Raw genomic sequence first — 13974 nt, 5'->3', positions numbered from 1 at the left:
AGATAACACATACAACAACTAAAACATGGTTGAAAACATGATAAAACGGAAAGTAAACAAACAAGGGAAAAAAATAGAAGCAAAAGAACAAAAGAAAAAAAAGAGGTCTCTAAATTTCTGGCATTGCCCGTATTAACGGGGATCATTGTTCCTTAAACCAGTCCATTTTCATCTGTAACTTAGCTGTCATTTTTTCCATTATAAATACATTTTTCACCACATTTCTCCAGTGGTTTACACTGGGGGCTGTGGTTTTAGCCAGAAGGCCGTTATCATCTTTTTTGCTGCAGAACATAATCCTCAGTAAATATATCATTTTTCTGTCAGTCATAATAACTGGCATAACGTAAGATAGTATAAGTTATTATTATCATTATTACCATTTCTCTGCTTTGTTTAATATTACATCTCCATTAAGAGCTTACAGTTAAAAGCACTTGCTTCGTAGTCGATCTTCAAATTGTTAAAATTCAAAATAGATAGATAGATAGATAGATAGAAGTTGTAATATTACAAGAATGAAGTCATAGTTTTACGAGAAAAAAAGTTGTAATTCTAGGAGAATAAACTTGTAATAATATGAGAATAAAGTCAGAAATTTACAAGAAAAAAAATGTAATTTATGAGAATTAAGTCAGAATTTTACTAGAAAAAAAGTTGTAATTTCATGAGAACAAAGTCATAATATTAAAAGAACAGATACAAGTGGTAATTCTGCAAGAAAGGGCATGTTATATTACAGAAATAAACTTATTGCCAGCGAACTATAAAACAGGTGAGAGAACAGGTCAGCAGGTAACCTGTTGACTTTTTGTGCCGTGGCACAACTTCGGGGACCGTGGTTGCACAGGAGGCTACCTGTGCTCTCACCAGTTAAATTAATTTTTAAAAAATCTTTTTAAAAAATACAGCTATTTAAAGCGGTATGCCCCTCCTCTAAGCCAAAAAACCACAAGCCCCTCACAAGGCTAAAAAAAAATATTTCACATGCACCCCCCTTTTGGCACCACCCCCTCCCACCTCAAAAATTACGAACGGTCCCTTAGGTCCTCTGAAGCAGGTGGGAGCCCTCTGCATGTGACAGTGATGTTTTCAGTGCAGCCAGGGATGTTATCAGGCCCTGCAGCTCTACTCACGAATTCTCATCGGGTTTTACTTTAATAAATACCAGCGCGTGACATATTAAACAGCACCCAGTGAGACTCCAGTATGTAATCATTAGGACTGATTGGGTCCACTGGGGGAGAACCAGTAAGGAGCCACGAGGAGAACCGGGAGAAAGCGGGCCAGCAACCAGGTGCGTTTTATTTCTTAGCACGGATGAGTTTTAACGTTAAAACCGACACACGAGGGCTGATTTAATTTGTTTTAACTGTCGCTTTTTGTCGTCAAAATGAAAACTATTGTTTCTATTTCAGTGCTTTCAGTTGACAGATGTTAGCTTAGATTTTCATCCTACTGCACGTTGCTAGCCTGCGATATTCAAACCAGACTCCGTTCACAAATTCCCTAATAATACGTATTTATTACAAGTTGAAATGCGGTAATCAAAAATCACGAACATAAAGATTTTAATCACAAGTGGCCGCTTTTTGGAGAACCATATGTTAGTACACGTTTCACCGTGTTGGCTGAAGGTGATTTAACGAAACGCCATGTGAAAATATAATAGAAACTGATCATATTTATCGAGGGGCGTTAATGGCAAACCGACTGAAAAAGTTGAAAGTTTTAGTCGAAGACGTGCTTTTTAGTACAATAAATGAATGCCGAATTTATAAGTGGTTTACAGAAATTCGGAATATATGTTTATTAATATGTTATTAGTTGTATATTTTTATCAGTAAGCAATAAAACTTTTAACTGATATAATTTTCAACGGAGTTCGGACTAATTGTCCTTTGAGGAGAACAATATGCGCATTTTTTGGGCTGACATACGCGGCTGTTATGCGTGTTTTCACGGAAATAAATGAATATCGCTACTGTAGCCGTACATATGAGATTTTTGCGGTGTCAGATGGATGAAGGTGCGTTTATTTTGAGCATCGTGTTGTCTGCGGGGCGGGCGGGGCTCCCGGTGGCGCTGTCCGGCAGCGCGGTGCTGAAACTGCTCAGGAGCGAAACACATCACTGTACCTGCTGCGCTATAAAACATGAAGTGTGCAAATACATTAAATAATAAATAAATAACAATTTATATTTATTTTATAAAAATATGTGTTAATTCAGGCTAATTCTTTATTAACTTTATAAACTTAAATTTTATACCCAATGTCCCAATTCAGAGATTTGTCCACAGTTTTTATCTTTTTAAGACCAAATTATTACCCAGAGGTTCCCGCAGTTTCTTATAGGTCAGCAGAAAAAAGATTTTGATCCTTTGATCATAATATCATAATATCCTTTTCTTTTCTTTTTTTTCCCCAAAATCACAACTTCCGAGATTATAGATTTCCTCGTGTTGTCTGGGAGATTGGGAGATTTCCAAGCAAATATGAAAGTAGATTTGCTGACAACTGTTCACTTATTACTGTACTGATGTTTGTACATACCGCCCTCCAGAATAACAGATTTTTTAATTATGTTGTTATAATTTCTGTTGTGGCTCTCTCCCAGTAAGAGTCCTGTTTCCAGTAAAGCTGTGATGTTTGTTTCAGGCCGACCATGTGGGAGAAAACATTTCTGCTGCTGCTTCACAGTGTGCAAGGTAAATGTATCATCATACTGATTTGACATTTGAGTTGAGTTTTGAGATGTGCATTGATTATTTTTATGGACATCATTTTTTTTAGTCATAAAACAAACTTAAATGTATTAAAGGATGTAAAAAGACACATCTGCTTTCCTGTTTGTAAAGCCAGTTAATAATAAAAAATATATTATTATCATTATCATTATTATTATTATATATATATAGCACTTTTCAAGCTTCAGCACAAAGTACTTTCCAGATGAAAAGGTTCACACAATATAAATGAAAGTATCAAAAAACCTGTGTAACCCCCCTTGCGGGCTTTATGACCTATACTGCAGACAGACACCAGGGGGCGATGGAGATTGAAAAATGACACTTTGGGGGACACGATGTCCATCTTTATAAACAGTCTATGGTTGTAACACTTTTGATTTCTCCAATCAGGAACAAGGACCCTCGATAAATGTAAATAAAATCATAAAAAAGAAAAAAGAGTCAGTACTCAACCTGAGTTTTGTGTTGTGTTGCAGCTGTAGTGGCGTCTCAGTGCTGGCAGGGGGCGACCTTCTCTGAGGCCGTGGTGTCCCCGGCGGTGGAGAGCAGCGGGATCCTGCGGGTGCCCGGCGTGGCGTCTCTGCCGCAGTGCGTGGCGGCTTGCTGCGACCTGCCGGGTTACGACCTGGCCTGGCTGTTCGAGGGCCGCTGCTACATCCTGAGCTGCCAGCAGAGGGAGAACTGCCAGCCCCGAGAGAGACCCGGGGCCGACTCCTTGCTCGCCTTCCTGCGGAGAGCGTCGCCGCAGACGCTGGTGCTGCAGTCTCTGGTGAGAGGAGAGCCGTACGGCAGACGCTGGAGGCCCCCCTCGAGGTCCTCTGAGGCCCCCGGGGACCTGGAGGCCCTGAAAGACCTCGCTCTGTTTGACGGGCCTCAGCAGGACTTCTCCGACCCCGGCATGCTGGATGTGGAGTATCCAGAGTACGGCAAACACTCATTTTCATTATCAATTAATCGCTTTGTCATTAAAATGTCAAAAACTAGTGAAAACTGCCCTGTACAATTTTCCAGTCTTCAAATCCAAAGCTTTTCACTTTATTTATATAAAATTCTCAAATTTAAGAGGTAAAAAAACAGCAAATATTTTGCTCTTTTGCTTTAAACCTTTGAAACTTGAGCAAACTGGCTTGAAGTCTTTTTTTAAAAACATGGGAAGAAGGCACATGCCATGAGTTACAAAAAAATTACCCAAAATATAGAAAAAAGGTTAAAAAAAAAAAGCAAAAATTATATATACAATATATATATATATGTATATGATATTTATTATTATCCATATTAAGCAATTGAAACTTTTCCCCTATTTTATATTATTAACTTCTAATAATTTTCTTGTCACCTCTTCCTAATTTCTTGCACTTTGCAGAACATTTCTTGTCAAGTTGCCTTTTTAGCCATGTTTTGATTATATTTTGAAAAGAACATAAATCCATTTTCTCGGGCTTCAAAGGTTTAAGAATTTCTTATGAACGCGGTCCAAGCAAACTGGTGTCATTCCAGGTTTCAAAGGGTTAAAAAAAACACCTAAAACTATTATTTGAGGATTACAATACCTGCCAGTTAATGTTCTGCTGATCGATTAATCGACAGCTCTAACCCAGAGGAGGAGAGGGAAGGGCCCGGCTCTGAGGCCGAGGTGACGACCGACCAGCCGACCGTGGAGGGAGGAGACATGTTCAACCAATCAGAGGCAGAGGACGGTCCAGAGAGGGGGCCGACTGAGAGCGGCGCGGCCCAGAATAGAGCCTCCTCTGGGGGGAACCTCAGTCAGGGAGACGAGGACGAAACCAAGAGACCGACTGAACCTGCTGCTGCAGAGGAAACTGTGAGTGATCACGTTAATCGGGTCAATGAGGCTAATTTCATCATTTCAAACTCAAACTGCAGTCACGAGGAGCTCACAGAGAAGGAATACAACAGCAGAGCGGAGCAACAAATACCGGTTTTTGTTTATTTGTTTTTATGTTTTCGACTTGTCCATCCATCTGTCCGAATACTGTGAACATGATATTTCAAGAAAGAATCAAGGGAATTTCTCCAAATTTGGCACAAACGTCCACTTGGACTCAAGAATGAACTGATTAGATTTTGGTGGTCATGGGTCAAAGGTCAAGGTCACTGGGACTTCAATTGTGTCCGTCTTGTTAACACGATATCTCATGAACAGCGTGAGGGAATTTATTCAAATTTGGTCCAAACGTTCGAATAGACTCAAGAGTGGAGTTTGGTGGTTGAAGGTCAAAGGTCATAGTGACCTTGCATTTGTCTCATGAGTAACCACGGGGTTAGCGTAGCTTTGCATGAAGACTGGAAGCAGAAGGAAACAGTTGCTGACATGAAGAGAGAGAAAGAACTGCAGAGATGTCTCACTCTGATGAAAAACTGTTGTGTTTTTTTTTACAGACCAAAACTCAAAGCAGCACTGATTCAACGTTACCGACACTCCTGCAGAAACCAACAACCGACGCCGCCCAACACGACCACGCAGGGACTGCACTTCCCACCCCGGGCACGGCGCCCAATAAGCCCGTCAGCACGTCCATTCAGCCGGGTAGACCTATGATGTCACGTTTAACCCTTTGAAACCTTCATCTGCCTTCAGATGCTGTATGACCTTTTAAAACTGAGCAAATTAGTTTGATTTCTTTTGAAAACATAAGGGAAAAACAGGGGAGGATCATTAAAAAATAATCCAAATGTTTGGGGAAAATGTCAAGAAATCTGTATTTATAACTACAATAGTTTTATATTCAAAATCAAATTGCAGAAAAAAAATGAAACAATATTTGAATATATTGAATTCTATACAATATCTATCTATCTATCTATCTATCTATATATATATATATATACATGTAATTTTCAGCGTCATTTTTTTAAACTTTTTTTTTTGTTGCTTATATTTAAGCACATTTTTGGCTCATGCCTTGTTAATTAGCTTGTTGCCTCCCCCTCTGTTTTAAAAAATAGTCAAAATAGGACAGCACACTGATTAAAGCGTCTTTTATTATTGACACATGGACATTTTGGGCCAGATGTCCTTCCTCAGCGTGTACAGTGGCAATAACACAAGGAAAATCTCCCAGGTGTGAGATTAGTACATACCAGTACATCCCAGCAGGGGGAGCCCAAAATGTTTTTACAAGAGGCCGAATCGCAGTAATATTCTGAAAGAATAAACAAAAAAGTACATAAATAAATACAACGAAGAGACTGTAGAAAATAGAGAAAATAGCAATAATAGTGATAATAATCATACAGTAATAGTAATAATAACCAAATGTAAAAATAAATTAATTAATTTAAAAAAATAAAAAACAGACAATAATGGCAGTGCTGTCCTATTTTGTTTACTTTGATAGAGCACCCACTTTAAAAGGTTTTCACTAGTTGTGAGTGAGAGCGTTAAATTTGATTTTTAAAAGAAATCAAACAATTTGCTCAGGTTTCAAACGGTTAAAAAGCACGTTAAAATCTGTATATTCATAATAATAATTATTAGTATTTAAACATAAATGATTTGGCTCTTACCAGCAGATGATTTCCTCCTTCATTCACCTGCAGATGGACCCCTGATAGCGTCCCTGGGAAACCCTGCGGAGAGGACGTTACCCACAGTTCAACCTGATGCTTCAGTTTCTCCTGAACCCACAACTGGTACTGAAACACACACACACACACACGCGCATGCACACACACACACACACACACACACACACACACAAAAGCAGGGCTGGTTTATGTTTTGTGTCATCCGAATTATTTGAAATCCGTACAAATATGTGCTGCAGGTGTGCTAAATATAAGAATTAAATAAGACAGAGGTGCTCAGCTGAATTATTGATGCACTTTAATGTAGAGGGCCTCAATAATCAGTCTTGAGAGTTTTTAGAGTTTATTTTTGTGTGTTTTTTTGATGCTCCACAGACACACTGAAGGTTTTACAGTCAGCAGACGGAGCTCCCCCGAACACCACCCGACCCCTGGACAGAGCTCTGACCTCTGACCCCCCCACCACCTCGCCTCCCAGCACCGACCCTCCGACCACGACCTCGCCCTCTGCTACGACCGCTGCAGAGTCGGGTAAATTTACGTTGAAAAGTGTGCTTTAAAATCTCGGATTAACATCGATTTTCTTGTGCTAATATGCCTTTTTAAACCTTTGAACTTTGAGAAAATTAGCTTAATTTCTTTTGAAAATATTAGAGAAAAGATAGAAAGCAACTTCACAAAATTGGTCATTTAAAAAATATTCTTTTAAAAAGGAAGAGAAAATGTCTAAAACAAATCTAGATTTATAATGATCGTATTTACATATTACTAATTATTTTAAAGAATTATTATAATTTTTAAGCAGTTTTTCAGGTTATTTACTTGTTTTATTATTTCTTTTTATTTCCCTTTTTATTTGTTTGTTTTGTTCTTGGCAAATTTACTGTCTTTATTTTTCTTTTTACTTTACTTTTCAGGTTTCAAAGAGTTAAAGGTCCACAGATTTGAATACCCGACCATCGCAATTAAAAACTTTAACTGATTTTAAAGCTTTCAATTCAAAGGCAAAACTATGACTAAAAAAAAGGATAAATCTGTGAACACTAATTTGCATCTTTAATATTGCAAAACACATCATATTTTAGATTTTTAAAATCTGTTTTATCTGTTTGCTCTCAGTTTTTATTCTGAGTGTTTCACTGTTTTTATGTCTGTCTGCTTTATTGTTAGTTTTTATGTCTATTTTAATATGTTTTAACGTGTTGATTTTCTTAAAAGCATAACCAGGGACCAGGACTGCAAATTACTCACGACTAAAAGTCCTAAATTACACTTTAATGAGTTAAATAAACCGATAAATAAAAGGATTAACTGATGGATGTAAGTTAACAGCACAAAGTGAAAAACATTTAAATGAACAGAATTACTCACCGTCTCGTTCTCACGCCTCCCTTCATCCAGCATCAGAGGTCAGGGGGTCAAACCGCGGCCCGGTGGCGGTCGTGGGGCCCGACAGGAAGCTGCTTCTCCCGGTGAGCAGCCTGACGCTAGACGGCAGCGGAAGCACCGACGACCTCGGGATCGTCACATACCGCTGGGACGCCGTCAGGTAACGAGTCCGGCATGTTTCTAAGAATTAATAACTTCACATTACAAATTCACTCATTTTTACATATTTTGCAGTGGTCCCCCGGGGTTAAAGCTGGAGGGTGCGGACCGGGCCGTGGCCACGGCGTCGGGTCTCCGGGTCGGACGCTACACCTTCAGACTGACCGTCTCTGACCAGCAGGGGGCGACAGACAGCACTTCACTGATTGTCAGGGTCCAGGAGGGTGAGACACTTTATATTTTCAGACATTTATAGACTAAAAAATTAATCTATAATATCAATGATATTCATTCACGACCTTTAAAAAACTGTCGTCCTTCCTCCTGCAGCCCGAAGTCTTCCTCCCGTCACCCACGCCAGCGGCAGCCACACTCTCTCTCTGCCCAACAGCTCTCTGGTCCTCCGAGGATCCGTGACGGACGGAGACCAGACCGAGGTCCACTACCTGTGGGTCAGAGACAGCCAGAGTCCCGCTGCCGGGGTCAGTACAGATAATCTGACTCTGGAGATCAGAGTTTTATAGAAAACATCAGTTTGAATCAGATTACAAGAGATTAGAGTGTGTTAGAGTTAGAGATTAAAGAATAAAGTTAGAATAAAGGAATATTTCACTCCCTTCACGATCAGCTGTATATCAGCTATTTTCCACCAGATTACATCAAATTTGGTAAGAAATGTTTGTTTTTCTCGAATGTCTCCACAGTGAACAAAAAATTCATAAAGAATTGAACTCAGAGGTGATTGTTTCAAACAATAAAACGATATAAAAACATCAGTTTACAAACTCTAAACATTTATCCAATGTTACGCTCGGTACTTAAAAAAAAAGCATGCATTTTCACTAAAACTGTAATATTTTAAACACTCTTTAAAAAGACCCAAACTTTACACTGAATTTAATGTTTAAATATATGAGCTATTATAAAATTATAATTAAGAATAATTGTAGACTGAATGGATAATAAGGGGTCTTTATTGTTTACTTTCTTACTTAAATCTTAAGTAAATCTTACTTAAATCTTAAATTTAAAATCATTTTCCTTTTTTTAACGTCCTGACCTCTTACAATATCTAATCCTTACTTTAACACATTGGTCTTAACTCAGAGGTCCACATGAACACGTGATTATGCAAAATCTGTACACAGGTGTCGAGCTAAAATATTTAAGTGTATAGAAGTACAAGAAGTAATCTTTGCTTCGTTACTTTTTTCCTACCAAATATTATTACCAACTTTAACAGGAGGTTTCTTTTCTTAAAAAATGTTTGAATAATTTTATATCATATAAATCGAATTTATTTGATTTTATCTCTTTCCTACTTAAATAATCTAAGTATAATGTACACAAATTTTAATTCCAATAGTTTATAATAATTTGAGTTTATATATAAGTTTATAATTTTGATAAAAATGATAATAACTGTATATTTTCATATGGATAACTGGCTGTCTGCAGGACGTGCTGTACGGCTCAGAGACTCAGGCCTCGCTTTACCTGGCCAACCTGGTGGAGGGAACCTACCTGTTCCAGCTGAGGGTGACGGACGCTCAGGGGCGCTCCAGCACCGCCGCCGCCACCGTGGAGGTCCAACCCGGTAAAGTTTAAAAACGAACCTTCGCACGGCGAACGTGGATCTAAGTCTCTGTTGATGTGGTTGGTCCTTGTAAGAAGCTGAAGTGTGTCCCTGCTGTGTCCCTGCTGTGTCCCTGTAGAGCCGGGCGGAGGGGAGGAGGTGGAGCTGGAGATGCTGGTGTCGGTGTCTCAGGTCAGCGTGGCTCAGAGGGACACGGTGGTCCGACAGCTCGCCGCTCTGCTCCACGTCCTCGACGGGGACATCCAGATCCGAGCGCTGCAGGGACACTCGCACCTCAGGTACCAACACAGACGGCTCACTGAGGCCGATTCTTCTGTGGAGACAAACTACAGTCCATGATTTAGATGCTGAACGGACGTTACACTGCAAGACAGAAAGGTATTTTAAGTATTATAAGTACACTATGACATAAAAAACAGTTCAGCTGAAAGGAGTGAGACTGTTCTTTAAAAACATTTCTTCACCTTTCAAACACGGATGGACACCAGTTTTTTTGTGCCGCGTTCATTCGCCTTTCACAAACATTTCAGCTTTTCAAAAGTGAGCATGTTGGTTTGGTTTCTTCCAAAATTATGAGGAAAAAAACAATCTGCAACCTGGCATGAAATATCCTGCAAACTGCAAAAAAATCTGAAAAAGTTGACAAAAAAGACCTGAAAATAAGATTTAAAAAGGAGAGACAGAGAATTATTATAAGAATTACCAAATAAAAATAATAATGAAAAATATTAAGAAATATGTATTTATGATTATATATATAAAAAATGTAATTATAAAAATTATTATTATTTTTATTTTCATGTCATTTTCTGCTTTGGTTCTTTTATAATATCAGGTAATTATTATGGAGCTTTTTATTAATTTCTTGCTTGATGCTCATGCCTTTTTTTCTATGTTTTTGAAGAAAAAAGAAAAAAATGTTCCTATTTGTTCAGGTTTCAAAGGGTTAACCAAAAAACTCACATAAATAGAGAAATTGGATTCAAGTACAGGAAATATATCCCATCACGAAAATACTTCAAAGATGTGAACGTCTGAATAGTTTCTGTGTGTGTGTGTGTGTGTGTGTGTGTGTGTGTGTGTGTGTGTGTGTGTGTGTGTGTGCAGCACGGTGTTGCGGTTCTCGGTGAGGGGCCCCTCGGGGCCGATCTCTGGCTCCCGGCTGGTGGGTCTGCTGAGGAACCAGCTGCTCAGAGAGAAGAGCGACTACCTGCTGTTCAGAGTGCTGAGAGTCGACACCGTCTGTGAGTTCAGATCAGATCCTCATCAGAGCCGACGCTGAAACCATCAGCCGATTAATCAATTACTCAGTCGACAGAAAATTAATCAGCAACCATTCTGATAAAAAATGCATCCTTTGAGTCATTTTTCAACCAAAAACATGTTATTCCACATTTTTCCTTGATCTGAGATGTAACTTTTTGGGGTTTGAAAATGTTGGTTTGACAAAAAACGATGTTTGACAAAGTCAGTTTTAGGTTCCAGGATTATTTAACAGGCTTCTCTCACTCACTGTGCACGATTGGTTTTACAAACCAAGCAGGGAACGTTCCCACAACGTTGGCTAATGTTAACTACAAGTTACAATAATGTTTTAAAGAAAAACTAACTAATCTAATGTTCAAAATGTGTTTTAAGGATGTTTATCTTCAAATAATGTTCCTTTAAGGTTAAAAGCTGACTAAGATGTAACGTTTTTACTGCAACATGAGGATGTTTTCGTGATGCTGAGAGGTGAACGATCATAAAATGTTTCACAAAACGTTCCTGAAATGTTACATGAGAACAAAGAAAGAACATTTTCAAAGCAATGTTCAGAAGATGTTATTCCAGGAAAATGTAATGTTTAAAAATTATTAAAATAAGAAATTAACATCATAAATTATTAAACATAATCTTACTTTCATCTCTTTTTGTCGTTTTCTTTCAGTGTGCCTGCTTCACTGTTCGGGCCGCGGTCAGTGTGATCCGATCACCAAGGAGTGTGCATGCGACCCCTTCTGGACGGAGAACCTGATTCGGCGTTACCTCGGCGATGGAGAGAGCAATTGTGGTAAATACAAGTACTAATTATTAGCATCAGATTTAAGTATCATCGCTTAGGAAGTCAGTTAACCCTTTGGACCTGAGCAAACTGGTTTGATTTCTTTGATGAAAGAAAAAAAAATTCATGGAAAAGCGATGACTAACTTGGCAAGAAAATGACCTGAAAATTTAAAAATGGGGGGGGGGGGGGGGGGATTGTTAGAAAATTATCAGAAAAGATAGCGAAAAAAAAAATCTGAAATCTACATTTTCACTTATTATAAACTATATATTCAAAATTATTTTTAATTATTAAAAAACAAAATGAGCAACTTATGTTACAAAAAAGTTGTTTTTTTTGTGTGTTCTTTTTTCTAATAATTTTCTTGTAACTTTTTCTCGTTTCTTGCTCATCTTTGGGTCATTTTTTATTAAATTGCTCGTGAGCTGCATCTGGGACGCTGCAGAGACGCTCCAAAAATGCACCCGGTGGAATCATGAGCATTATCTAGAATGATCAGCTCCGGCAGCAGTGTTGACAGACCCGGTGGAATTTAGGCATAAGTGGGAGAAGTTTAGCTGGTTGCAATCTGCAATCTTCCCCACTAGATGCCACTAAACCTACTAAATCTTACAGACTGGACCTTTACATCAGCATGGAAAGAAAAAACCAAAGTACGAGTACCTCAAACTTGTACCTAAAGAACAGTAGTAAACAGACTGTTTTTCTTGTTTTACCTGAAATAAGGAAACTTCTTGTCTTCATACGAGCTCATATTTCTCTTCTCACATGTTGCATTAGTTCTGTAGAGGCAGCAGGTTTAATGTAGCACAGCTGATGTGATTTTGGGCTCCTCCTGTCCTCCCTGTCAGAGTGGAGGGTGCTGTACGTCATCCTGACCAGCTTCATGCTCATGGTCTTCATCCTGTCTGTCAGCTGGACCTTCATCTGCTGCTGCAAGAGGTAAACAAATGTTTGCAGACGACACTCTGATGTTTCCAGATGTTTTTAAGCTCGGACTTTGTGTCCTGGTGACTGAACCTGAATCTGAGCAGCCTGTCTGTGTCGACTGTGTCCAGGAGGAGACAAACCAAAGTGAGGAAGAAAACCAAATACACCATCCTGGACAACATGGACGAGCAGGAGAGGGTGGAGCTCAGACCCAAATTCAGTGAGTCACGTCAGTTAGAGCGTCAGGCGCCGTGTTTCCAGAAATGTACCTCGTGAACATTTTCAAGTATCGTGTTAGAAAAACTTAACTTTCAGCTGTGCAATAAAGTCTTTCCACTCAGGGTGTTTTTTTTTCCTTTGGTGAAAAAGAGTTGATGCAATAAATGAGAAATGTAAACGCCTTTGTCACAAATTGAAAGCACTTAGCTTAGTTGATTATTGGTAAAATTAACAATTAATCGACATCTTAAAAAAAGGCACAAAAATGTATGTTAATGTTATTTTGCTTTTTTCAGAGAATACCAAATGTGTTTTTTCCACAGTCAAACATAGCAATATATTACATATACTTATACATATACTAAATTTTAAATGACGGATTAATAGATGGTTGGTTTATCCCTATTTCACACCCACAAGCATCAAGAAAGATTCATGAAAAACAAACTATGCAGTGAAACAGGAGTTTTGCTCCAGAAGTGGAGGCAGGACCACAGAACAAACTCCCAGAATAAAATGACCAAACTCAAAAATCTAAATGAGTGCATGAAATAAAAGCAGCACAAATAAAAAATACATAAATAAATCTGAATAAAGCACCTTACCTCTCTGCAGGTATCAAACACCGCAGCACGGAGCACAACTCCAGCCTGATGATGTCAGAGTCGGAGCTGGACAGCGACCAGGACACCATTTTTAGCCGGGACCGACCCGTCCGCAGCAGGAACCGGATCAGCGCTCAGGCCGCCCGCAACGGAAACGCCTTCGGCTGACCGGATGGAGCGCGACTCCCTCGGTGACGCAGACGGGACTCGTCTGGGACGTTTTGCACTCTGACAGCCGCGAGTGGCAGCGAGAGATTTAACTTCTTAAAGTTTGAAGATGGACTTCATTACCCAGAAATCCTGTTTCTGTGAAGTTAAAATGAACCAGTGTCCCATTTCAGGGTCAAACTCCTTCAGCAGGACACGAGGACTTAAGGCCCCGAGGACAAACCTGGGACTCCTCTCACAGGACAAAAAGGGCTGAAGCATCCGTGTTTGGGAAAAAAAAAACATGAAATATTTGGAACATTCTTAATCTTAAAACAACTAAGAACGATTATTTCCATTATCAATCAATCTTCCCATTATTTTCTCAATTAACCGTTCACATGACCTGCTGTGTAGTTTCCCGGAGCTCAAGGTGACGTCTTAAAATGTTTTTTTTTTCCAACATTTAAATATCGAAACTTGCATCACAATTATGTAGAAAAGCTGCAGTGAAATCAGACGTTTCAGGCTGCAACAATGACAGAAAACAGCCTGCAAAAAACCTGGAGGGCCGGAGC

General features: G+C 39.1%; 1 protein-coding gene across 1 annotated transcript; it reads left to right on the top strand.

The window, feature by feature from the left end:
• The first annotated feature begins 1104 nt into the window (after positions 1 to 1104).
• Positions 1105 to 13661, top strand: kiaa0319 (KIAA0319 ortholog). The gene is made up of 17 exons (XM_042490718.1): positions 1105 to 1297; positions 2660 to 2709; positions 3228 to 3672; positions 4342 to 4597; positions 5155 to 5320; positions 6316 to 6408; positions 6679 to 6852; positions 7711 to 7852; positions 7927 to 8075; positions 8182 to 8333; positions 9310 to 9448; positions 9567 to 9726; positions 10556 to 10692; positions 11379 to 11501; positions 12347 to 12437; positions 12554 to 12645; positions 13260 to 13661. Exons 2-17 carry the CDS (start codon positions 2667 to 2669, stop codon positions 13415 to 13417), a joined length of 2520 nt encoding a protein of 839 aa, XP_042346652.1. The 5' UTR covers positions 1105 to 1297; positions 2660 to 2666; the 3' UTR covers positions 13418 to 13661.
• The last annotated feature ends 313 nt before the right edge of the window (positions 13662 to 13974 follow it).

This window comes from Plectropomus leopardus, chromosome 7, assembly GCF_008729295.1.
Source record: "Plectropomus leopardus isolate mb chromosome 7, YSFRI_Pleo_2.0, whole genome shotgun sequence".
Classification (NCBI taxonomy): Eukaryota; Metazoa; Chordata; class Actinopteri; order Perciformes; family Serranidae; genus Plectropomus; species Plectropomus leopardus.
This window is presented reverse-complemented; position numbering and strand designations above follow the sequence as displayed.

What these genes read in the sequence shown, in the direction of transcription:
- kiaa0319 (XM_042490718.1), top strand. Translation starts at nt 2,667, where the DNA reads ATGTGGGAGAAAACATTTCTGCTGCTGCTTCACAGTGTGCAAG. An exon ending in CACCGTGGAGGTCCAACCCG is followed by an intron (nt 9,449 to 9,566) that starts GTAAAGTTTAAA and finishes GTGTCCCTGTAG; the next exon opens with AGCCGGGCGGAGGGGAGGAG. An exon ending in GCTGAGAGTCGACACCGTCT is followed by an intron (nt 10,693 to 11,378) that starts GTGAGTTCAGAT and finishes GTTTTCTTTCAG; the next exon opens with TGTGCCTGCTTCACTGTTCG.